Raw genomic sequence first — 26,143 nt, forward strand, 5'->3', positions numbered from 1 at the left:
ATCTTATATACCGTCAAGTATTTGTACAACTTGAAAATGGAAGATCTCTTCCCCCTTCACCTTCAACCCCCCTCCGCCCTCCATCATGTCGTGCCTTGCCGTGTACAACAGTAGCCTGGTAAGTGCGGAACTGCCACGCGGCATGTCGCGTTTTGACGGCTTCAAGACAAGTGTGAAAGGGGCCTAACTTTCCGTGAATTTCCGGCACATTATGTTGCCTCAAGTGGTAGTAAAGTATAGCTGGTGAACCAAAATACACGACCCGCAATTAAAAATCCAATAGCAAATAGACGAGTGAAAATCATTTGTTGATGTTTTGAGTATATAACCCGGCTGGTTCATCGAGTCGAACTGTGCATATTCGGCCCATACCACTTCAGTTCCGTTCCAGAGTTCGTAAACCATAGTGGCACGGCAGTTCCTCGGTGACCCTTGGGGAGATTTCCGAATGACCATTTTAAATATCCACCGTAGGCTGTCAGATTTTTTTACAGAAAATGTACCTTTTTTATACAAGATGTACCTTTACGCTAAATTACTCGCCAAAATCGGCCTGTGGCTATTTTCAGATGCCTCTATTAACAATACCAAGAAAATAAAACTGTAAGGAACCTAATTAACTCGGCACATTAAATTTGATCTTTCATTACTTACAGCTGTGTTGATGATATTGTAGAGCAGAGACTTTTCTCTGGTCTACCACAAGGCGCGCAGTAGAAACAGCTGGTACGCTGTTCTGTCTTCTTGACAAAGAGAGACTGACGCTATAAAATATAATTCGTACTTACAATGAGATTCATATTTTACGCATACTTACGAGTCGTTTGACTGATGTCTCTGGTCGCTCCGAATAGTATTCCGGAATTAATCAGTAATTCAAATTCGTGAAACAAATTTGTCCCGGCATTTGGAGATCACAGTAGGCTCCCTTATCAGTGGTCTCTTGTCTCGTGTGGGCGGAGGAGTTTTCCGAGCCTTGATTTAATCTTCATAGTAATTCGCAACATGAAGACTATTCACTCGGTCTAAGGCGCTGCAGTCATGGACTGTGCGGCTGGTCCCGGCGGAGGTTCGAGTCGTCCCTCGGGCATGGGTGTGCGTGTTTGTCCTTAGGGTAATTTAGGTTAAGTAGTGTGTAAGCTTAGGGACTGATGACCTTAGCAGTTAAGTCCCGTAAGATTTCACCCACAACAACAACACAACTATTCACTAAGGCTCGTCGAGTTATTAATTTGAATTTCTCGTCACGGCTTCCATGAGACGCAGGGACGTTAGATGATCCCATCATTCAGGGGACCCCAGCCTCTGAACCGTGAGACCAGACCTTACTGGCCGGAATAGATCGGAACTTTCCCCTCCGAACTTTCCCCCTGTTTAAGTTGACCATGGGCCTCTGTTTCTGTCGGTCGACGCATGCTGATGTCGTAAAGCACTTATTTAATGTCATCACACTTTGCATATTATAATTGCTCTTACACTCTTACGGTTGTTTCGATGATATCTGTGTCATACTCATAAACTTCATTCTGCTACACTGGAGCAGACCCTCATCAGCTTTTAACTTTAGACCTCTCCTTACTCTCACTGAACACCTTTGTTCAACTTATACCATCTGCAAACTTCAATAATCTAACTGCATCCCCTCTGATTTCCAATTCTAGTACGTTGTCGCGCCTCTACGGAGACATTCCGCCACACCTCCACGACTTCTCCCAAAGGAATTCCAGCCCTCTCCCTCACCTAGACCATGAAGTCCGTCGACACATTTACACGTCCTACCCGCTATAAATTCAACATCCATTCCGCTACATCAGCAGCCTCTTCCCGTTCCATACTTCCATAACTCTTTTCCCCTTCTTCCCCTTACTTCCTAAATCCTTTCTCTCTTTATTGACACCGTTTACTGCCCCTTCCTTCTTGTCTCGCAAAATCCACTCCTTCTCTGTCGGTTTGTTGTTGTTGTGGTCTTCAGTCCTGAGACTGGTTTGATGCTGCTCTCCATGCTACTCTAACCTGTGCAAGCTTCTTCATCTCCCAGTACCTACTGCAACCTACATCCTTCTGAATCTGCTTAGTGTATTCATCTCTTGGTCTCCCTCTACGATTTTTACCCTCCACACTGCCCTCCAATACTAAACTGGTGATCCGTTGATGCCTCAGAACAAGTCCTACCAACCGATCCCTTCTTCTGGTCATGTTGTGCCACAAACTTCTCTTCTCCCCAATCCTATTCAATACTTCCTCATTAGTTATGTGGTCTACCCATCTAATCTTCAGCATTCTTCTGTAGCACCACATTTCGAAAGCTTCTATTCTCTTCTTGTCCAAACTATTTATCGTCCATGTTTCACTTCCATACATGGCTACACTCCAAACAAATACTTTCAGAAACGACTTCCTGACACTTAAATCTGTACTCGATGTTAACAAATTTCTCTTCTTCAGAAACGCTTTCCTTGCCATTGCCAGTCTACATTTTATATCCTCTCTACTTCGACCATCATCAGTTATTTTGCTCCCCAAATAGCAAAACTCCTTTACTACTTTAAGTGTCTCATTTCCTAATCTAATTCCCTCAGCATCACCCGACGTAATTCCACTACATTCCATTATCCTCGTTTTGCTTTTGTTGATGTTCATCTTATATCCTCCTTTCAAGACGCTATCCATTCCATTCAACTGCTCTTCCAAGTCCTTTGCTGTCTCTGACAGAATTACAATGTCATCGGCGAACCTCAAAGTTTTTATGTCTTCTCCATGGATTTTAATACCTACTCCAAATTTTTCTTTTGTTTCCTTTACTGCTTGCTCAATATACAGATTGAATAACATCGGGTAGAGGCTACAACCCAGTCTTACTCCCTTCCCAACAACTGCTTCCGTTTCATGTCCCTCGACTCTTATAACCGCCATCTGGTTTCTGTACAATTTGTAAATAGCCTTTACTGCGCATCAATCCACACTCCCATCCTCTTCAGTACACAGCATTCTCCCCTTCAACGACAGACAAGCTTTCCCAGGCGAGGACGTTCCAGTTTAATGGCAGTGAAACATTTATTTTAAATACGAGTGTTTCACATCTTGTTTCAAATCTGCTCTAACGGTTTTTCGTTTTGCCACTACGGTTTTGAATTCAAAACGTAGAAAACTATTTCTCTTTTATATATAAACATATATTAGAAAGAAAATTTTTAATTACGTTAGTAAGCTGAAAAGAACTGTAGGGTGGATAGAAGCAGTAAAGAAAGACGCCAACAAAATAGGTGTTACAGAAGAAATAATACGTGACAGGAATAACTTTAGGATACTTCTAGAAATCGCAAATTTTGAAGAAGATGCGCCAAAACTTCGGCCCAAGAGAGTGTGGACAGATGAGCAGAGACGAGCAGTTGGCGAGAAAATGAAGAAGTACTGGGAAGAACGGAAGAAAAAGAAACACCATAAGTCTTAAGTTGTATGCGATCCATAGCTGGCCAAATTCATAATAAAAAAAAAAAACATATGTTAAGTCCACGTCTAAAAATTTTTAGTTATTCCTAAATATCGCATCATATTAGTGTTTCTTCCGTTTCTTGTTCACAAACCAGGAACGTACATGTAACATACAAGTTACGTGTTGTTAATAAACGGTTTCTAAGTCCTTACTTAATGTATTTAGCAGCACAATGTGTTCTTTGCTTCTATATATGTAAATGCAGTCGTTGTAAAGACGCGGGAACCGACAAATCTCAAAGAATATTCATAGACAGCCACATTTTGCGTCGAGTCCACTCTCTAAGAATATTCCATCTGCGGTGCTGGCTCTTGTACATTTATTACGACAATGTTCTCTGCTGTGGGCGGGAAAGAAAGCGTTGTGCTGCTAAATGTATTAACCAAGGACTTAGAAGCCGTTCGTTAAGAGCAGTTTAGTTACATGACGTGTTACATGAAGATGCGATACTGCAGTGATTGCGTTGTTCAGAAATGCATTACAAAGTTCCTGCAAGGAAGACTGCAACGTATTTCTGAGCATCACAGGCACTGCCATACCGTTCTTATCCACCGAATCGAGGCAAACGACTTTCAAGTGAAATGCCTCGTTCTTAAGGGAAAATACATACTCAATGTACGAGGGTTGGAACGTCAACAGTGGCGACTGTTTATTTACAGCTCGTACAAAATATATAGGTGTTTCAAAGTTTTACTGACCTTCAAAGTAGTCACCACCATTTTGTATAGCCCGTTGCCAGCGACGTGGAAGTCGTAGGATACTCTTTGATGCCAGCTGTGCTGACTTCGAGCAGCGCAGGCTGTTGCCCAACGAATTTATAGCATTTCTGTAGCGAATGCCGTGAAGTGTTTCCTTCAGTTTAGAAATCGAGTTGAACTCACGAGGGTTTAAGTCAGGGGCGTGCAGTAAATAGTATAGCACTTAGCAGCCCCATCAGTCAAACAAGTCAATAACAGCTTGCAGCCGGCCGGGGTGGCCAAGCGGTTCTGGCGCTACAGTCTGGAACCGCGCGACCGCTGTGGTCGCAGGTTCGAATCTTGCCTCGGGCATGGATGTGTGTGATGTCCTTAGGTTAGTTAGATTTTAGTAGTTCTAAATTCTAGCTGACTGATGGCCTCAGCAGTTAAGTCCCATAGTGCTCAGAGCCATTTGAACCATTTTTTTAATTCGTATCTTATTAGCCTGCCATTTTTCTTGTCAGTGTTTTCCAATGTCCACCTCTTTGTCGATTCGGTGGAACCCCTCCTCATTGATAAATGATCTAATTTCCAACATCGTTCTACAGCATTGCATCTCATATGCTTCGATTATCTTCTATTACAGTTTTCGCAGAGTCCAAAATTCACTTCCATACAAATCTATATTAGCAGAATGCACCAAAGTTCCAGTGTACTGCCTGGATTACTCAGTCTGTAATAGCATTTCCTTTGCAGGTCTAGACTGCGGATTCATGTATAAACGAGCCACATAGTTTTAATCTGCACAGCAGAGAGAAAGATCCAATCTATAAACACAGACTTGCAGCAAAGAATAAAAATGTTACCTTACCAGTAGTTGATTATTCTCCGCAGTCCGAGTCTTTCTCACAATCTCTACACAGAGTAACTGACGTAAAAAGCGCCAAGCCATTGACAACGGAGACTTCCAATAATGACGAGAAATGTTCCGGGCAAAGGGCATTTGTGATAATGGATCACATAATGGATGTGTGTGGTTTTGAAGGGATACCAACTGCTTATTATGCATTTTTAATAAAGAGCTTCACAATATCTACACTGAATGCCTAACTGATTTTTGTATGTGTAGATGTCCAAAATTTTGTACGCATGTATGTTGCTGGTGAGTTTATTTTTGGTGATATTGGTATCAGTAACGTTAATTTTCATCTGAATGCTCAATTATTTGTAGGATGCATTCAAAACTCTGTCCTCTTCGTCTACAGTTTTTACCCTCAACAGCTCCCACCACACCATGGAAGTTCTATCCTGATGTCTTAACAGATGATGTGTCATCCTATCCCTTCTTTTTGTCAGTGTTTCCCACATATTCTTTTCCTCGCCGATTCTACGGGAACCTGCTCATTTCTTATGTTATCAGTCCATCTAATTTCCAACTTTCCTCTGTAGCACCAATTCCCAAATCCTTCGATTCCTTTCTGTTCCGATTTTTCCACAATCTATAACTACGTTACAATACTGTGATCAAGCGTACATTGTCAGAAATTTCTTCCTCAAACATATGTTTCAAATGTTCAAATGTGTCTGAAATCTTATGGGACTTAAATGCTAAGGTCTTCAGTCCCTAAGCTTACACACTACTTAACCTAAATTATCCTAAGGTCACACACACACACACACACCCATGCCCGAGGGAGGATTCGAACCTCCGTCGGGACCAGCCGCACAGTCCATGACTGTAGCGCCTGAGACCGCTCGGCTAATACCGCGCGGCTGTGTTTCATACTAGTAGAATTCTGAATTCTCTTGGTCGGGAATGTACATTCTTGAAAGTTGTAGTCTGCCTTTGAAGTTATTCTTGCTCCGTCTGTCATGGGTTATTCTGCTGCCCCGGTAGCAGAAATCCTTATCTTCTTCGTGATATGATGTTAAATTTCTCGCTGTTCTCATTTATGCTACTACTTGTTACTTTCGTCTTTCTTCCATTTACTCTCAATCCATATTCTGTACTCATTGAGGATAGCAATGTTATCAGCGAAACTTACCATTGATACGCTTTCACTCTGAATTTTAATCCCACTCTTAAACCTTTCTTTGAATGAGCCGTGCTGCTGCTTGCGTCGGTGCTATTTGTAGGTTTCCGCCCCCTGTTGTTTCTCGTGTTCACTGGTGCCACTTGGTTTCGCAAGCGTTGCCTGTCCGCTAGTGGCAGCAGCGGCGGTTATCGATATATTGTAACTGTTGTCCTACCTTTGGGGTGACGTGGCTGATTTTTCGGGTCGTTTGAGTGGGCCAGTTCGGTTGGGGACTCAGGAGGAACCAGGTCCGCGCAGGGGGATAAACACGCCGGGACCGCCGGCGGCACGCTTGGACTGTCGGATGGAGGGGGTGTGGTCACAAGGGTGCACGACCTCGTCATAAGCCAGATCCAGTAAGCTTTAAGATGCGTGCATTTCAATCCAAGTAGAGCGTAGTCAGTTGCCCCTGTGGGCCCCATAGTACGTGTGTGATGTTGTGACAGATTATCATCGCGCCATCATGTGCAGTTTGGTGGATCTGCGTACTGTATAGTACTTGAAGACCCTACTGTATTAAAAGCACTTGGCTCATTGATTAGATGGTGTGGTTACTCAACTGTGAATTAATAAAGCAGTGAAGAGATTTGTTTCATTCTGCCAACCATCATCAGAGTTGTCACAGTGAGTTCAGTGTGCGTTTGTGTGCCTACTGAATTTGATGTCACTCATTTGGTACATGTGGTTGCTGATTCTGGTTGGTTACATTTCGGTTTTGCCTCACACCCAAATCGAGTAGAGTTTTAGTTGCTGTTAGTTTGTCTGGTGTTCTGTACTGTGACTTGTTTGTGCAGATTTTCGGGTTTGTGGAATCGGACGGAAATCTGGTAGTGATTCCTTTCTCGTTTCGGGCGCTCTAAACACAGTACTGTTTGGTTCAAATGGCACTGAGCGCTATGGGACTTAACATCTGAGGTCAACAGTCCCCTAGAACTTAGAACTACTTAAACCTAACTAACCTAAGGACATCACACACATCCATGCCCGAGGCAGGACTCGAACCTACGACCGTAGCGGTCGCGCGATTCCAGATTGAAGCGCCTAGAACCACTCGACGAAATCGGCCGGCCCTCATCGGACTGCTAGAACCATGAAACCTCAGCCCAGAAACCTAGCGCAGCTGGCTGCGGCTCTGGAGCGAACAGGGCTCTGCGTCCCTGTCTATATATGAATACTCTGCAGTTGACAATTGATTGCCTGGGAAAGGGTTCATTTAACCACCTTCAACCTGTTTCTCTACCGTTCCACTATCTAACAGTGCGCGGGATCAAAAAACACTTAAATATTTCAGAGAGAACTCCGATTTCTCTTATTTTATAATTTAGATGGCTGCTAACAAAATATTGTCACACTCTGAGGACAAAGTTGGTGATTGAAATTTCATGACAAGGAATCTTCCAGGACCTTATTGACTCTCTTCCTGTTCGTCCGCACCGTAAAGGCGGAAGTGAAAATACTGATGGCCTGGAATACCGATAGAAAAACAGTAGCCACACGATGACAGCATCCACGGCGAAGCGTCGAGGCAACGATTAAAAACGACCTTGTGTTATTTACACATTTTGACCACAATCTATGTGATCACATTAGAAAATTCCACGGTCATATCCACAGTTTGTGAGCGACCTTTAGGATTAACGACCTTCGGAGTGCCGTAGTGTAAGCCTTCCACAGATCCTGCAACTGCCTGCAACCAACACCGACATAAATGTCTCATGTTAAGCCAAACCCGCATTAAAAATCCTATTTTTTCTCGAAATGCTTCTCCATCTGGCGCTCACAATCCTGTTACTTGCATTTCTGGGCAAAAACTGTGTATACCATGAATTTGGGCGAAATCGGTGATGACGAACAGGCACGATCCCGTTGTGAGATGCACCCCGAGCAAACGAGCAGTGGACAAAAGCTCAGAAAGTCGCTGGGAGAAGCGTCTGTCGTTAATAAAACGAGAAGAAGGAAATCTGACCTGCCAAGTGCAGAACGGCTAAACACAGCTGTGATGTCCTCAATTTTGCAATATCTAGAAGTGATCGACGAATAACAGTCAAGCCCCTCAGTGCTCAACTTGAGACATCTCGGTGGATAGAGCTGACACGCTTGTCCACCATTTACCGTATGGAAACGTTTATGCTCGCTGGGTTCCTGGAAGCACAACTGAAGAGCCTGAGACAAAAGATGGAACGTTAGTGCCGGATTGATTACTCGTTATGAGACTAATGGTGATGATTTATTGTCAAACATTCTAGCAGGCTATTAAACAAACATTCAGCACTTTGGGCCCAAAACAGAATGACAGTCCATGGAGTGGCATCACACAATATCTCCTTTGAAGAAGTAGTTCAAAGTAGTATCCTCAGCTGATAAAGTCATGGCTACATTCTTCTGGGGTCCTGAAGTCGTTATTTTGATCGACTTCCGTCCTCACGGTCAAACGATGAGGTCTGAAGTTCGTTGTGACCTGAGCTGTGCATGGCTCGTCTTCATGCCATTTGTTGTTTGTCACCTTTTCTTACGGTACTGCCGTTAGTTTTCTTATTCCATTTATTGGTGTCACTAATTTCCTCCCATACCTGCCTGTGAGTGGCAGCAGCAGCGCTTATCGATAAGTGCACCGTTGTACCATCTCTGGAGCGACCGGTAGTATTTCCGGATCGTCGTGTGCCTGTGTCAGTTGGAGATGGACCAGCAGTGCAGTTGCGGCACGGAACAGCAGTCGGGGAGGAAGCAGCTTTGGGCACCGAGCTCCAGTGTGGTACAGACAGCCAGTAGTTGCCGACTGCTGGCGACACACATGTACTGTCCGGCTGAAGAAGACTGGAGCGGCAACGACCGTTGGTTGGTCGTCTGGTAGGTTATCTCATCGGCCGACGTGTATTGATCTTTTGACCATTTCCGGGTGTTGGGAGTTGGTCGGTTGGAGGCAGAGCAGCGATGATGTCTCCGTGGCGCGTTTTAAAGCCAGAGCCGCTGGCGCCGTGCAGTCGCGGTTGGAGTTTTGAGGCGCTTCCTGCCAGGGTTACGAGGTTCGTCGCCCACAGATCCCGGACACTAAAGTTGAGCGCTCACATAATCTACCATCAAGCCTCAACTGCTATCAATTCTCTTCGTTTCATCGTGGTTGTCGCTTTCTGGCAGATTCCCGCTAGTAACAACGTGTGTGCACTGAAGTCGGCTAGTATTGCAGCCATCTTCCTCTGTCGTGTTTAACTTAATTTAATTCGTTACTTCATTAATGAAGTGTACCACCGGTATCTTTGGCCTTGTGACCGTTGAAATTCCGGTGACCTGCCCTGGTCGTTGACTTAGTTTTCGGCAGTGTATTTTCTTCGTCATGTTGATGGTGCCCAGTGCGGTGTGTTGGTGGTTTTGGGCGTTTATTCTGACTTGGCTGGATTGTGCACCAGTATCTAGAACGTTGTGCTATTGACATCTTGTTGTCGCTTTGCTGGTCACGTGGAGCAGAACTGATCGCATTGGTTGGTTCGTCGGCTGGCTTTCGGTTGGGTTGCCTTCCGATTAAGAGGCTTTTTCACCTAAACGTGCGTTAGTGTTACCTTTCCAGGCCGATCCTTGAAACCTTCTGAGAGCCACTCCCTGTGTTTTACATAGTGATTTCATTTGTAGTCTTAAGTACTCCATGTGGCCTTCAGCTGAGTTTCATCTTATTAAAATTTCAAGGCTTTACTTCTTAGGCCTTAAGCCGTAAAAAAATTGTTTCTTGTTTGGTATGTGGCCTTCAGCCGAGTTCCATCCTTTCAAAATTAAAATTGAAAATTCCTTGTGTCTAGGCCTTAAGCCATAAATTTTTTTCAAGTTAGTATGTGGCCTTCAGCCGAGTTTTCAGCCTTTTCAAATCAAAAGTCGAAAAATTTTGTCTAGGCCTTAAGCCGTAAGACGAATTTTCTAGTTTGTACGTGGCCTTCAGCCAAGGCTTACAGCTTAAATTAAAAACTGGACATTTCTTTGCCTGGTCTTTAAGCCGTGAGATTGTTAGGGTTTCGTACGTGGCCTTCATCCAAATTTTATGTGAAGCATTTTAGGATAAAACCTTTAGCCTATTCTAGTTGAAATTTAGAAGCTCTTCCCTTTAGGCATTAAGCTGTAAAATTGTTTTCTGCATGGTGTGTGGCCTTCAGCCGAGTTTTAATCTCTCTTAAATAAAAGAATTCAAAATCCTTGTCTTGTCCCTTAAGTCATAAGATTGTGATTCTTTAGTATGAGACTTTCAGCCGAGTTTTACACGAAATATTTTAAGATAAGGCCTTCAGCCTTTAAATTGAAAGCTCTTCTTTCTAGCCCTTGAGCCGTTAAATCGTTTTGTTGATATGCGGCCTTCAGCCGTATTCTCAGCCTATTTAGATTAAACTTTGAAAATCTTTGTCTCGGCTTAAGCCGTAACAATGTTCTTGATTAATGTGTGGCCTTCAGCCGACTTCTATGGATAAATTTAAGCTAAGGCTTTCAGCCTCTTTATATTGAACATAATTTTTTTTCTAAAGAAGTGAAACCTCCAGAAGAACTCCTGTACTTCAATTCCTTGCTTAGATCTTGTTCCTTGGATTTTCGATGTGGCCTTCAGCCGATCTGAATAAAATCAAAGGAGGTCTTTCGTTAAAACCTTGAGAGTTTTTGATTCTTGTTTGTGTGACTGTTTGTTTTAACAAATAAAATTTGTATGTGGAGTGCAACTGACAGTAACTTATTTTGGCCCCTTCCACAAATATAACCTCATCCGCTCTGTCCTGCTAGCCCAGGGATGTCATGACCCTCTTAGGAATTGAAGAAATGTTAAGCGTGTTCGTGGCCACCAAAATCCGAACGCGTCTTTCCTTTTCCACGATAATGCAAGGCAACCGAGAGGAGACAACAAAACTTTAGTGGACTATGCTAAGTCAGTCACCCTTGAACACTGAGCACGGATATCGGACCGTATGACTTCCTCTCTTTGGTCCACTGAAGAATGGACTTCGCGGAAAGCACTACGGCATGGATGGGGAAACCATTGATGCAGCGGAGACTTAGCTGAGACTCAGATCAGTACGGCTGTGCCACTACGTTGTGCAGTCTCTCACATTAAGATGGCGTAAGACCATAGAAATGAAAGGAGGTTACTTTGTCAAATAGGGCTTTCTAGCCAAAGAACTGAGGAATAATCCTGTTTATTTAAATCACGAGTAAAACCATCCTGATTTAAGAAAACGCATGTTGCATTACATACTGAATGATCATTATACAATAAGTGGTAGGATATCAGAAGACTTGCATATAGATGCAGTAAAGATTTAGCAATTCTGATTTCAAAAACTGAGGCAGTAATGTAAAATTAAATTTTACTCACAAGGGAACCTCCCCATCGCACCCCCCTCAGATTTAGTTATAAGTTGGCACTGTGGATAGGCCTTGAATAAAGGAACCTAGATCAATGGAGAAAACAGGAATAAGTTGTGTGGAACTATGAAGAAAATAAGTAAAATATACAAACTGAGTAGTCCATGCACAAGATAGGCAACATCAAGGACAGTGTGAGCTCAGGAGCGCCGTGGTCCCGTGGTTAGCATGAGCAGCTGCGGAACGACAGGTCCTTGGTTCACGTCTTTCCTCGAGTGAAAAGTTTAATTTTTTATTTTCAGACAATTATTATCTGCCCGTCTATTATGTTTTCATCACTTTTTTGGGAGTCATTATCACATCCACAAGAAAACCTAAATCAGGCAAGGTAGAAGAATCTTTTCACCCATTCGCCAAGTGTACAAGTTAGGTGGGTCGACTACATATTCCTGGCATGTGACGCACATGCTGTCATCACTGTCGTATAGAATATATCAGACGTGTTTTCCTGTGGAGGAATCTGTTGACCTATGACCTTGCGATCAAATGTTTTCGGTTCCCATTGGAGAGGCACGTCCTTTCGTCTACTAATCGCACAGTATTGCGGTGTGGTCGCAAAACACAGACACTAAACTTATTGCAGTGAACAGAGACGTCAATGAACGAACGGACAGATCATAACTTTGCGAAAATAAAGGAAGTAAACTTTTCACCCGAGGGAAGACTTGAACGAAGGACGTCTCATTCCGCAGCTGCTCACGCTAACCTCGTGACCATAGCGCTCCGGCGCACGTATTATCCATGATGTTGCCTATCTTGCGCATGGACTACTCAGTTTGTATATTTTGCTTATGTTTTTCATAGTTCCACACAACTTCTTCCTGTTTTCTCGATTGATCTGTTTTCAGTTTTTCAAGGCCTATCCACTGTGCCAACTTATAACTAAATCTGAGGGGGGTGCGATGGGGAGGTTCCCTTGTCAGGGCATTCCATTACGAAAGCTTGAATAACCAAACGTTTCAATGGGACTACTAAAAAAACGATGTACTTAAATTCTCAGCACTAGAGTGCTGCTATATATATGACTTAAACTGATGCAAAAATTTGCGCAGTAACAGAACTGGAACAAATAAGAAGCAATACAAATGCGACCATGATAATACATTTATTGACTATCTACAATAAAAATTAAACAACTGAGTTTCATCCATATAAATTTAAAGTTGTGGTTGTGAAACAGAGATTAGCTTTTGTAAAGAGGTGTACATCAAAAAGAGCTCAAATGAAATTTTCAAAACTTTTAAAGTGCTAAAATAAAACAAGGAACACATTTTCTTCATTATAAGCAGTGCCAGGTAGTCGTTTTCTTCTTTTTAACCGAATTAGAAGGAAAAAAAATTACCGATGTTGTAGAAAGGGTCATGAACCACAAATAATAAAATTCCTTGTTAAATAGTTATGTTTCGATCATTTGCATAACTCTAGGACTGCCTACTAAGTGCTTCTACTAATAACATACAATCGAAACTGCCTTACAGAAATACAAGGTAGTCAAAGCGCTGCAACTGGAAATTTGAAGATAAAGAGAAAGAGAGAATGAGAGAGCGAGAGAGAGAGAAACACGGGAGGGGGGAAGGAGAAGAGATATCCTCTGCAAGATAACGAGACCTTCACGTGTCATGCCTTCAGAAGTGGTAAAACACGTTATCTGATGCAAGAACGCATCATGTCTGCTAACGTACACATACACACACTCACACACGCATACACACACAAAATGTATTTCTGTTAATTTAAAAAAGGTTATACGCAGTCTTTGCAAGCATGAAAAATTGTAATAAACGATCACTATAAAACCGAAAATAACAGCGACACACACCACGTGTATCGCTCACTTGTCACACGTTATGCCTTTCATAAAAATAAATTAAATATTACATTCAGTATAATCACCGACGCGCATCGTGAATGCTACAGAAGATCTTAGCGTCTACTTCAACCAAATAGTACTACTAGCAAAAGTAGGGGATATTGAAATAACCGATCAATCAGTCAACAGACAGCAAACAATCGATATCGACAAAATTTCTTCATTCAGTCTCACTCGCAGGACTCTTATATCTGAATCCATGATTAACAATTGACAGAAACTTCTTACTAGGATAAATTATTTTTGTTTTCATCATGTCTCTCCGATGATAGTGTCGAATAATAACAAAATATATGAAGGTATTTAAATAAACGCCATCGACGTAAGAGAAAAGAAATTAATATTACAAACTTAGGTTGATGTCAACAATTTTACATAACACCCGTGTCTTGGAAATTAAATATGTTTCTACCTGTGTTGTGAAAAACATATTCGCCGAAACACAGCAATCAAATAGCCATTTGAACTTCAAACGAACACGTTATACAATAATTAACACTGAAAGTTGAAAGATACTCATCGGTTAATGACAGCTCCCATATTTGTGCCTGTTTATTATTAAAGCATTGATGGTCGACTGTGAGCATTTTTTTTATTTATCTCAATAATATAACAGTTTCGAACAAGATGATCAACAATATTAACAGTTTCGAACAAGATGATCAAATGCATCTCGGGAATAGCTATCTGTGCCATGCAACTTTATGCTCAATAATAACGTTCTGCTGATGAACATACCGTACTGGTCAAGACAACAAACTTCTTATATAAGAACAATCAGTGGAGTTCAAACACTATGGGGATGTACATATCTATCAAATATTAGCAGCGCTGATAAATTACACTGACAAAATTGGAACTCAGTATCTATTTTCTGTTCCCCTGAACAGTGCTATTAATAAATTCTTCTTCGTTGGTTGAACCACCCAACGCAGTGTCATATAAATGTAAAAAGAGTATGATAAGCTCCGGCTATCAATCATTGTTACGCCTGGGAGTAAACGACCACAGCATTCCGTTTATGACCATGAACAGTCATTGTGGTGCCTACTAGGTAATTTTTTATCACATTACAAAGGAATACTGTGATGTACCAAGTATTCTCAACATTTAGCTTTTCACATTATTAACTGAGAAGCATTCTAAATGTTATGTTAAAATGCATCAGCTCAGTACGGTTATAACATGATACGTTCGCTGAAAGAGATCCAAAATAGGTCGGTTTCAGCGAACAAAGCCCTCGTTGTAAGATTTTTGATGTTTTGTTTGCAATAATCAATTAAAATAACTAGCACGCAAGATCATTTCTCTGGACCTAAAAATATTCACTCTGATTTGCTTTATCACCTGTTAGAAGTTTTATTTCGAATTATTTTGGCACTTTTATGAAAGTGTAAATTGTTATTGTGACACACTGTACAAGGTGTTACAAAAAGGTACGGCCAAACTTTCAGGAAACATTTTTCACACACAAATAAAGAAAAGATGTTATGTGGACATGTTCCGTGTTAGAGCTCATTTTAGTTTCGTCAGTATGTACTGTACTTCCTCGATTCACCCACCAGTTGGCCCAGTGGAAGGAAGGTAATGTTGACTTCGGTGCTTGTGTTGACATGCGACTCGTTGCTCTACAGTACTACCATCAAGCACATCAGTACGTAGCATCAACAGGTTAGTGTTCATCACGAACGTGGTTTTGCCGTCAGTGCAATGTTTACAAATACGGAGTTTGCAGATGCCCATTTGATGTATGGATTAGCACTGAGCAATAGCCGTGATGCGGTACGTTTGTATCGAGACAGATTTCCAGAACGAAGGTGTCCCGACAGGAAGATGTTCGATGCAATTGATCGGCGTCTTAGGGAGCACTGAACGTTCCAGCCTATGACTCGCGACTGGGGAAGACCTAGAACGAAGACACCTGCAATGGACGAGGCAATTCTTCGTGCAGTTGACGATAATCCTAATGTCAGCGCCAGGGAAGTTACTGCTGTATAAGGTAACGTTGACCACGTCACTGTATGGAGAGTGCTACAGGAGAACCAGTTGCTTCCGTACCATGTACAGCGTGCGCAGGTACTATCAGCAGCTGATTGGCCTCCACTGGTACACTTCTGCGAATGGTTCATCCAAGAATGTGTCAATCCTCTTTTCAGTGCAAATGTTCTCTTTATGGATGAGGCCTGATTCCAACGTGATCAAATTGTAAATTTTCTCAATCAACATGTGTGGGCTGACGAGAATCCGGACGCAGTTGTGCGATCACGTCATCAACACAGATTTTCTGTGAACGTTTGGGCAGGGATTGTTGGTGATGTCTTGATTGGGTCCCATGTTCTTCCACCTACGCTCAATGGAGCACGTTATCATGATTTCATACGGGATACTCTACCTGTGCTGCTAGAACATGTGCCTTTACAAGTACGACACAACACGTGGTTCATGCACGATGGAGCTTATGCACATTTCAGCCGAAGTGTTCGTACGCTTCTCAACAACAGGTTTGGTGACGGATGAATTGGTAGAGGCGGACCAATTCCATGGTCTCCACGCTCTCCTGACCTCAACCCTCTTGACTTTCATTTATGGGGGCATTTGAAAGCGCTTGTCTACGCAACCCCGGTACCAAATGTAGAGACTCTTCGTGCTCGTACTGTGGACGGCTGTGATACAATACGCCATTCTCCAGGGCTGCATCAGCGCATCAGGGATTCCATGCGACGGAGGGTGGATGCATGTATCCTCGCTAACGGAGAATATTTTGAACATTTCCTGTAACAAAGTGTTTGAAGTGACGCTGGTACGTTCTGTTGCTGTGTGTTTCCATTCCATGATTAATGTGATTTGAAGAGGAGTAATAAAATGAGCTCTAACATGGAAAGTAAGCGTTACCGGACACATGTCCACATAACATATTTCCTTTCGTTGTGTGTGTGGAATGTTTCGTGAAAGTTTGGCCGTAACTTTTTGTAACACCTTGTATACAAATATTTTGAACCGCGTAGATACAAGCCTTGTAATTGTTCTCAACATTCTCTTGCAATTACGGCTTCGTGTGCCTGGAGAGGACGCCATAGTCAGTGTTACTGTGCCTTGGAGCCAAGGCCTCTCCTTCAGCAGCGGTGTAACCTTTACACAAGAGCTGCGACCCGCGAGATCGAGAACAGTTAAGCCACGTAGTATGGGGTAAGACGAGCTTGTGCGCGTCAGAGTGTAACTCCTGCGTCCGGAGCGGGCAGACAACACGCCGGCGGATTTTCGCAATTTCAGTATAAAAGAGGCACCGTCCACTCCACGTTCATCAGTGAGGTCCATCTTTCTACTGGATTACTGCTACTGTGCGACGATGAAGACTCCGGTACGTACTGCGGCAACTGAGTAGGGACCTGAAGTGGTATTCTCTGCCTAAATTGTACATTCGTGATTAAAATTTATTTTCTGAGGAATGTTGGTAAGGCTGTGAAAACTGTTGAAGAAGCAACACTGACGTAAAAGTTTTTCACTGTTCTGAAGACACTAACTTTTGTTTGTTGCTTGTATGCTTGTGGAGTTGATTGCCATACACTGTCGAAAGATGTGTGATGGAGATGATGTAGCACATCAGAAACATTTACCATCGTATTCACATGAGGGATGGTTCGCTAGAAGAATGACGTTACTTTCCTTGTCCAAAAAATTTGAATACGTCAAATTTTAGTCTCTTGGTTCTTACCCAGTGTTTGAGATGGGGAAAGGTAATATGTTTCCTGAGTCGTACCGGAACTTTGTCTCTTGGAGTCTTCAAAAATAAGGCACTACGTCACTCTTACAAGCTGTCCCATTAGCGTTTGTAGAGTTGTATGACGCTCTCATGCTAATCACCTACATGACGATCAGCTTAAGTAAATTTCCGATCTGCTCTCTCTCTTCCATTAATACAGTTCGGTGAGTTTCGCAGGCCCATGAACAATGAGAATAGTCCTTATGAGGGAATTGTAAGCTATATATTTTCCTGATGAATTACGCATCGTTAAGATGTCTCCGGTGCTGTCTGCTACCGCCGAGATCGGCTTTAGCATTGAGCCCCACGCACAGTACTAAGGAATAATTCCAACGTGGTGGTTTGTACGGGATCTCTGTGGTTGTCGGATTACGCTATCTTAGTGTTTTTCCTATAAAACGTAGTTTCGAAATTGGCTACACCAGACGACGACTTATGTGTTGCTTCGGGCTGCATTCGTGTCAAATGTATACGCCTAGATACTCTATGGCTGTTGGTGGTTCTACTGGCTCATCTTAGTTCGTCTGGGAAACTGGGAAACGCCATACAAGATGTCACTACATTATCGTACAGCTACGTTCGCTTCAGCCAGATCCCAGTGAGGGGTTCCAAATTGAGAGGGTTTTATCTCCTTACAGTTTTCTTCCTGCCAAAATTGGGAAGGGTGGGTTGTTTCAAAATTCGGCTCATTGCAGAGCTCATATCTTTCCAGCGACTTGGAAACAGGACAGACACCGCTCCGAGTTGAAACTATTTGAGACTACCTGCCCAAATACATAATTAACAGCTAAAAGTTCTTCTGATGGGGCAGCTGCATCTGTACAAGTTCATTCTGTGGCCGATTGTGTACACAGTCAAAGACTGTGGATTTAGCAACTGTTCTGCGGTTTCTTCATTTTTCAGAATTAACAAATGAGGAAATACCTTGCCAGGACAGTAAATAGGAACAGCTTAAAATTTATGGCTATGACAACACTGCCCCTGCAAATATGTGTAGTTAATACTAGTGTGTGTGCAAGTAATACATTTCATTCACTACCTCAGACAGTAGGAATACCTGCTGTGTCATCCGATCCCTTGTTAAATTCTAATTAAAAGAGGATTTGGGAGGAAATTTTAAGTTACAGCATTTGCCTTAAAATTGTGGAAGCCTTCCGAAAACTTCTGTCAAACGTAGTGGAACTATTTTTAAACTGAAAATGCCTGGCAGATTAAAACTTTGTGCCGGACCAGAACTCAGATCTAGGACCTTTGCCTTAAGCCAGGTCTAGCGATTTAGGAATCACAGCACGACTCACGACCTGACTACACATCTCCCTTCGCTACTACATCTACTTCTACCTTTCAAATATCACAAAGCTATCTTGCATAACTTCCTGGACTAGCAGTTGTGGAAGAAAGTTGGCGGTTGCTTATTTAACGGCTTCCAGGGGCAGGAAAACTTGATTTTCAGTATTTCATATTATTATTGACATAATTTCAAAATTGAAATATGCTGTGAGATACTACTCATCAAGAAGTATAATCTTACGTCGAACTTCTAACATAGTACTGCAAGTGTAACAGTTAGAAACTGTGTATATGTGTTCAGACAGTGTAATTAATAGGGCACAAATACCCAAACTACGTTTTCCCAATATTTGAGAATGAGAGTAGTTTGGGACTTCCAATGAACTTTAAACATAATTTTAAACCTTTAGGAACTTCGAGCATAATTTTAAAAGCAGTTTATCACAGACACTCCACCAACTCCACCGCCCTCCACCATTCTCCCCCCCCCCCCTCCCCCCGCCCCCACATAAACTTGTGTAAGCAAAAAAATTCTTGCTCACTACATTTTCGCCGACGGAGTAAAACTTCAGTACCGGGCACGACACTTTAATTTATAACTTATTTCCTACGATGATAGGCCGGCAAGCAACGCACACATACTTATAGGACAAGAACAAAAACCATTAGGAAGGTCGCACAGAAAGTACATTAAACTACAATTATTAAGCTTCAAAATAATATATTTATTTTTTAACATTGTCACCGTTAAGAGCAACATATTTCTCCCAGCATGTAACAAGTTTATTCCTTCCGTCATGGAAGAATTCTAAAAAAATGGTTCAAATGGCTCTGAGCACTAGGGGACTTAAAATCTATGATCATCAGTCCCCTAGAACTTAGAACTACTTAAACCTAACTAACCTAAGGACATCACACAACACCCATGCATCACGAGGCAGAGAAAATCCCTGACCCCGCCGGGAATCGAACCTGGGAACGCGGGCGCGGGAAGCGAGAACGCTACGGCATGACCACGAGCTGCGGCCTGGAAGAATTCTTCCGACTGTCTTCGACCCCAGGACTTAACTGCTCCTTTCACCTCATCGTTTGAGGTAGAGGTGGAAGACAGGAATTACAAGGCGCAAGACTGAGGGATTACGGAGGCTGTGGAATGGATTCAAACTTCCGATTTTGTAGAGCCTCTTCAGTTGGGCGCGAGGTACATGGACGAGCGTTGTCATGTTGGAAGATTATTGGCGCCAGACTTACTCTAAAACGACAAACTCGACGTAGGAGGAGGTTTAGTCTTTACGTACTGAGAAGAATTTGCCGGCGCCCCTTGTACCAGCAGTCGGTTTAAAAATGGTTCAAATGGCTCTAAGCACTATGGGACTTAACATCTGAGGTCACCAGTCCTCTAGACTTAGAAGTACTTAAACCTAACTAACCTAACGACATCACACACATCCATGCCCGAGGCAGGATTCTAACCTGCGACCGTAGCAGCCGCGTGGTTCCGGACTGAAGCGCCTAGAACCGCTAGACCACACAGGCCGGCCGAGCAGTCGGTCACGTAAACTCGATGAGTATACCAAAACAGTGAAATTAATTTTTTGTAGGTGGTTCTGTTTTGAACTTTCTCTCTTGAGGAGAAGACGGATGTCGATATTATGCACTCCGTCTTTTCTCTTCTGAGTCTCATTGACGGACCTATGACTCGTCCCCCGTCACAAAATTCGAAAGGAAGTCCTTTGCTTCGTCACTGCAGCGCTGGAAAAATTGCTCGTACCATTCTATTCGACTCTGTCTGTGTCGTCTATGAAACGGCGTGGTGCTAATCCTTTACGATTTCCAAATTGATCAATAATGAACCCTACACGTTCCTTGGACATTCCAATATGGTTTGAAATACGATTCTAAGTGATTCGCCGGTCGTTCTGAGTCGAATTGTCTACGAGTTTGCAATGTTTATCACCTGTGGCAGTAACGGTCGTCCCCTATGTGCTTCATCGACATTTATGGCTTTTCCAGGTTCGCAACCACGGAGTATTTAAGTTGTGTCTTAGTTACGAAAACATATTCAGCGATCCAGACAAGTATTTGCTTCATTTTAATTCCAGTCTTGGATCACAAGATTATTAATTTCGAATTTGCAGCATGCTAGAGGTGAAAAAAGGTCCATAACTGGCGTTGTATTTGAAATAAATGGTTGTAGCTTCGTTATAAGATGCACTGAGAATTTTCTATTTTTATTTTCTTGACGGTGACTAGTTCTCGAATGTCCGACCTATGTGGTGTAATTTGCCAATTGTCTTATTAAGTCGTCCATATACCGCATTGATTACTGCAGGGGTAGTCTCTGTACATGGGATATTGCCTATGTTTGTCACAGTTACTGCACGGATGGTTTGAAAATGGACACAAGTATCCGTAACTAGTCACCATCAAGAGATAAAAAATACATATTTGTCAAGGCCTCTTATGACGAAGCTACAAACGTCTACGTCCTTCATTAACTTCAGTCGGTAATTACCGTCTTCGTTGCCAACAGCCTTGCCCCAGTGATAACACCTGTTCCCATCAAATCACAGAAGTTTAACGCTTTCAGTCTTGGCTAGTACTTGAATAGGTGACTATCCGGGTCCGCCGAGCACTCTTGGAAAGCAAGGTACACTCAGCCCTTGTGAGGCCAAATGAGGAGCTACTTGACTGAGAAGTAGCCGCTTCGATCATGAAGACTGACAACTTCAGGGACAACTGTGTGCTGACCTTATGCCCCTCTATATCCGCATCCAGTGACGCCTATAGACTGAGACTGACACGGCGGTCGATCAGTAACGTTGGCCTTCAGAGGCCTATTCGGACGTTGAGATTTGTCTTAATGACCTTCTTCAGACCTAAGTAGATATTTTGTTGTTGCAAATGCAACACGTTTCTACTCAGGACTGAAGATGGTCATTACCGTCTGAAATTAATTACCTGATTTCTAGTAAATATTGTGATCCCAGATTCGAAAATAAGTAACGAAATTATACTGCCCTCCTATTTACAGTAGACGTGTCAATACCATCGCCAGCATATACAGCCTTTAAACGACGATGTATCTCACTAGGAGTCACTTTTTCACCAGTTAAGAATTTGATAACAACACGCTGTTTAACTCGCGCTGACATATAACTAGAATACATCTCTATACTTCCGGTATTAAAAAATGCCTTAGATTAACGCAACACCTTCAAACTGCGGATATGTGCAGAGGAAGAAGCCACCTTCCACAGTACACGTAGCGCGTTTCTCAAAGTCATGTAGGTGCGCTCTACAAGCGTGTATGCATTATTTTTCACCTTACCCCCGCACTAATTCTAATCACAACAAATTGTGCAAACATTTTCCGCATGTATCATTGGACGACATATAGTTCAGGAGATATAATGTCAGAAACATTTAGATGCATAAACAATTAGCTTTTGCCCAAAACGGATCGAAAGTTACCCAGATTTTAGTAATGAAAGAAATTTTTGAAGCGGCTTCCAACAACCTTTCGACATAGTTTGAATTTTTTCTAAACGTTTTATCGCTTACGCACTTAATGGCAAATATTTAACACATTAACTCAAGTTGCTTTAAACAGGAGAGTTTCATTTTTGAAAAAAAAAAGAAAGTGAGTTTACCAGCTGCATAGAACCACAGCCTAAAGGATTGTTTCCAGAACGAATCTTGGTTCTGCAGCGGGGTATGCGCTAATCTGAATCTTGGTGGCAGTTTGAAATCATATGAAGGACCTGAATCTAAGTCCAAGACCTTGCCTTTCAAAGGGCAAGTGCTCTACCAGCTGAACTACCTAAGAAGATTCAGGACCCAACCTTACCTCTTTACTTCTGCCAGCACCCCTATTACCTTTCGAAATTGTCTATGCGATGGTATGTCGTAGAGAATACTGTCAAGATCATATTTGTATTTTTTTTTAGCATGAAATACGAATAGAATCACAGTGAATCATAGCCCCAAGCTCATATCATACGGATTTAGTAATTATTTTCTTACGACATGGTCTTCCTTTATATATCTTCGTGGTCTTGGGAACTGTATCAGGAGCTGCAGGTGCTACACACCATGACATTGACTCCTTTATTTTGTAGGCAGTGATACTGCTTTGAAGTACGCAAACGTTTTCTGCACTTGTCAGTAAATATCCAATGATAATCATGTCCCAGATCTGTTTCTAATGACTACTTTAATCTAAAATAATAGACATTTACCTTCTCTAAGCGCATGTAATTTGGCCGCAAATAAGAACCGGAGATCTGCTATCTTGAGGGCTCTGCAGTTTTCTGAATTTTCGTGAAGAAACAGAGCATAGATGCATTTCACGCTATCGCTCTTTGTATACCAGTGTTAATCGCAAGAGAGGTGTTGATTAGTCGGCGCGAAAATTATAGCAAGCGATCACAAAATATGTTCCTCTATTCGTTATTTAGATAGTTCTTTAGAGCCCTGCATCTGTCGTTTGAGTCTTTTGACAGGCTACAACAATCCATAGCCCAATTTTCCTCACCACGTTTGGGACTACCTTGCAGTTTCTAGTGCATCTTCACGTGAGAAATTGTTAAATTTAGGCCAGACTTGTAGTACTACCGTGTTTCTGTCTGGGGAAGAGACAGAGATCGCAAAAGAGTAAGGACTGCTTTTCTTCAAAGCGAAAAACTGTCAGGTGCTAAACCTTTACGCATTAGACTGTTTCGCTACAGTACGTAAAGTGTTCAGTATGTAAAGTCACGTCTTCTCTAAATAAACATCGTTGGAATATCGATGCATTACGTTTTTATAAAATATTGCTCTTGGCAGTTCTGATTTATGATTAATTCATGATTACTTGGTTATATCGATGTATCGTATCCGCTAGGCAGAATAATTTCCCTTATAATTTCTTTCCCCATATCCGTTGTGTTTAGAACATATTAAAACTTCACTACGTATTGTGAACGTTTTCCGGTTTCTCGACATCGTTTGTCTACGAAAACTTCATATTATTTGTCGCATGGAGGGAGACATATATCAAGAAACTCCTATAAAAAAAACCGAAAGAGTTAGGTTGTAGGAGATACCAGATGAATCGAGGAACCATTTACAAAGGATACTCATAGGTACAAAGACAGCACAGTGAACTTTAAGGAAGAAATTGAGAATTGGCAGTAAAACGGCCGGTGGTTTATTTAATTGAAATACCGATTCACGCTGTGGATAAATACTGTCGAAGATACTGAATGCAAAGCGTATTCTACTGAATAGAGGGGCAGATGAATTTGCGTTTCTCGTGAGACGTTAAATGCTTTTACTGACTCACATTTATGGCGACAGTGCTTCAAACCATCTTCTGGCCAACCAAATCTATATTTTCTATGGTTTTGCTCGCTCGCTTGAGGCCAACGACTGGTGGATCTCTTTGTAAAAGACACGGCGGAATTCCTTCCACAATCCGACAAAATGCTCAGCTTCTGCAGCTCTCACCATCGACTGAATTCACAACACTGGTCTTCCTTCTTTTAAGATTACCAGACAATTCACTGCAATTAAGTCCGTCTCTCTCCCATACGGGATCAGAGTCGACAGTGAGATCTACTTCATCTTTTTACTATGGCGCGACTAGTTGCGCGAATGAACCCCTCCATTAGCGAATGATTCTTGTCAGTGCTCGCGGTTGATGGTGTCCCGCTATGTCGTTTGTTTTAATGATTGTATGTCTACATCCTTCATCCACCTGTACACTAGCGTGGCTGAGGAATTGTGGTCACAGAACACAGACATTCTATGAAGTGATAGTGCGTGCAGTGGAAGTGTATTTCGTGGAAGCAGTCAATGACATTTCAAAGAAAGTGACACTTCTTGTCCCTATCAGCCCTACTTATTCACAGTTAAAGTTATTGTAATGAAGGTATAATCGTTCGAAATATATAGTGTAACGATGAAAAAATTTGACTGATTACAATTGTACGTGTACTTCAATTCATTTACAGATTTAGGGGCAATACCACGTTACTAGGGGAAGTGGGTAGCCCTTCGTGTTTGTTAAAGTAACTGTGTAGGCTTTCAAGGCCAGAGTCAACAGGACCCGTGGTACAGCAGACCAAGAATAAGGTCACTGTACCCGCTGACAAAACATTGGCTTCATTGATAGTGATTTGCAATATGGTGTGATACCATACCAGATAACTTTCTTGTGGACGCACCCCTTTGTTTGATCGAATTCATGTTGCAAGGAAAATGTTACTGGAATTTAACCTACAGAGGTGATTATATGTTAATACATGTATGCATTTACAGGTGTGTGCTGTACTTCTTTCATTGTTCCTCCTGGTGAGAGGAGAAGACGCAGAACCGAAAACAGAAGGAAGGGACAGCAAGACGCAGAAGCGAGGATTACTAGGCCTAGGTTTTGGGGGATACGATACTGGTTATATTGGACATGGTGGATACTACGGATCAAGCTATGGCGGATATGGCGGCTACGGAGGATACGGCGGGTATGGCGGATACAACGCCTATGGAGGATACACAGGCTTCCCCAGTAGCTACGGCGTGAAGACGGTGACCATCACGAAGCCTGTCCCCGTGCCGTATCCGGTGACCGTGGAGAGGAAGGTCCCCGTGCCTGTCAAGGTTCCAGTCACGGTGCCCGTGGTGAGGCCATACCCTGTCAAGGTACCCCAGCCATACCCTGTGCCCGTACCCAAGCCGGTACCCTACCCAGTTTCCGTGCCAAAGGCAGTGCCCGTGCCAATCCCGCAGCCCGTAGTGGTCAAGCAGCCAGTCCCAGTTGTCGTCAAGAGCACGGGCTTTGGAGGACTCTACGGTGGCTTTGGACACTCTGGATATGGCACCAGCTACGGTAGCTACCTAGGACACTCGGGATATGGCAGCCTTGACTACTTTGGTACCAGTGGCTTCGGTCACCACTGATGTACTGGAAAACATAGAGTTTAACACACAGTTTCTATAAATGCTCACATCTAAGCGTGTGTCACACCGGCTGCAACATCAGCTTATCAACTAATTACTACTCTTGTACTGTCTGCAACCATGAACTGCATTACTACTAAAAGATGAAAGCCAATTGTCAGTGTACAGATTGTTGTTTGCCGATAATATTAATCCACTGTCAAGTGAAACATTTGTATTAAATTTAGTGTAATCATATAAATAGAGTAAGGATATGTGTTGTAAATTACTAAATAAACTGATACAATGAATATACATAGGTTTATACTAAAAAATGATGTCCTATTTGAATTACAATACATGCCAGTGTTTTTCATTCTCCCAATTATAAGAGAACAATAACTCTACCTTTCAATCTTCGGATAAATTATACTTCTTAATTCACTTTTTTCTTTACCCATTAATGTAATAGCCGACCGGAGTGGCCGTGCGGTTCTAGGCACTACCGTCTGGAGCCGAGCCACCGCTACGGTCGCAGGCTCGAATCCTGCCTCGGGCATGGATGTCTGTGATGTCCTTAGGTTAGTTGGGTTTGATTAGTTCTAAGTTCTAAGCGACTGATGACCTCAGAAGTTAAGTCGCATAGTGCTCAGAGCCATTTGAACCATTTGA

General features: G+C 42.5%; 1 protein-coding gene across 1 annotated transcript in view; it reads left to right on the plus strand.

Annotated features, from left to right (window-relative positions):
- The window catches only part of LOC126455816 (uncharacterized), a 38,080-nt gene extending 12,310 nt beyond the window's left edge, over positions 1–25,770 (plus strand). The window contains exons 3-5 of the mRNA XM_050091577.1: positions 4,980–5,094; positions 16,736–16,861; positions 24,857–25,770. Coding sequence (XP_049947534.1) covers positions 4,980–5,094; positions 16,736–16,861; positions 24,857–25,492 — 877 coding nt within the window. The 3' untranslated portion in view covers positions 25,493–25,770. The remainder of the gene's footprint in view (positions 1–4,979; positions 5,095–16,735; positions 16,862–24,856) is intronic.
- Positions 25,771–26,143: the final 373 nt, after the last annotated feature.

Source organism: Schistocerca serialis, chromosome 2 (assembly GCF_023864345.2).
Source record: "Schistocerca serialis cubense isolate TAMUIC-IGC-003099 chromosome 2, iqSchSeri2.2, whole genome shotgun sequence".
In the NCBI taxonomy this organism is placed as follows: Eukaryota; Metazoa; Arthropoda; class Insecta; order Orthoptera; family Acrididae; genus Schistocerca; species Schistocerca serialis.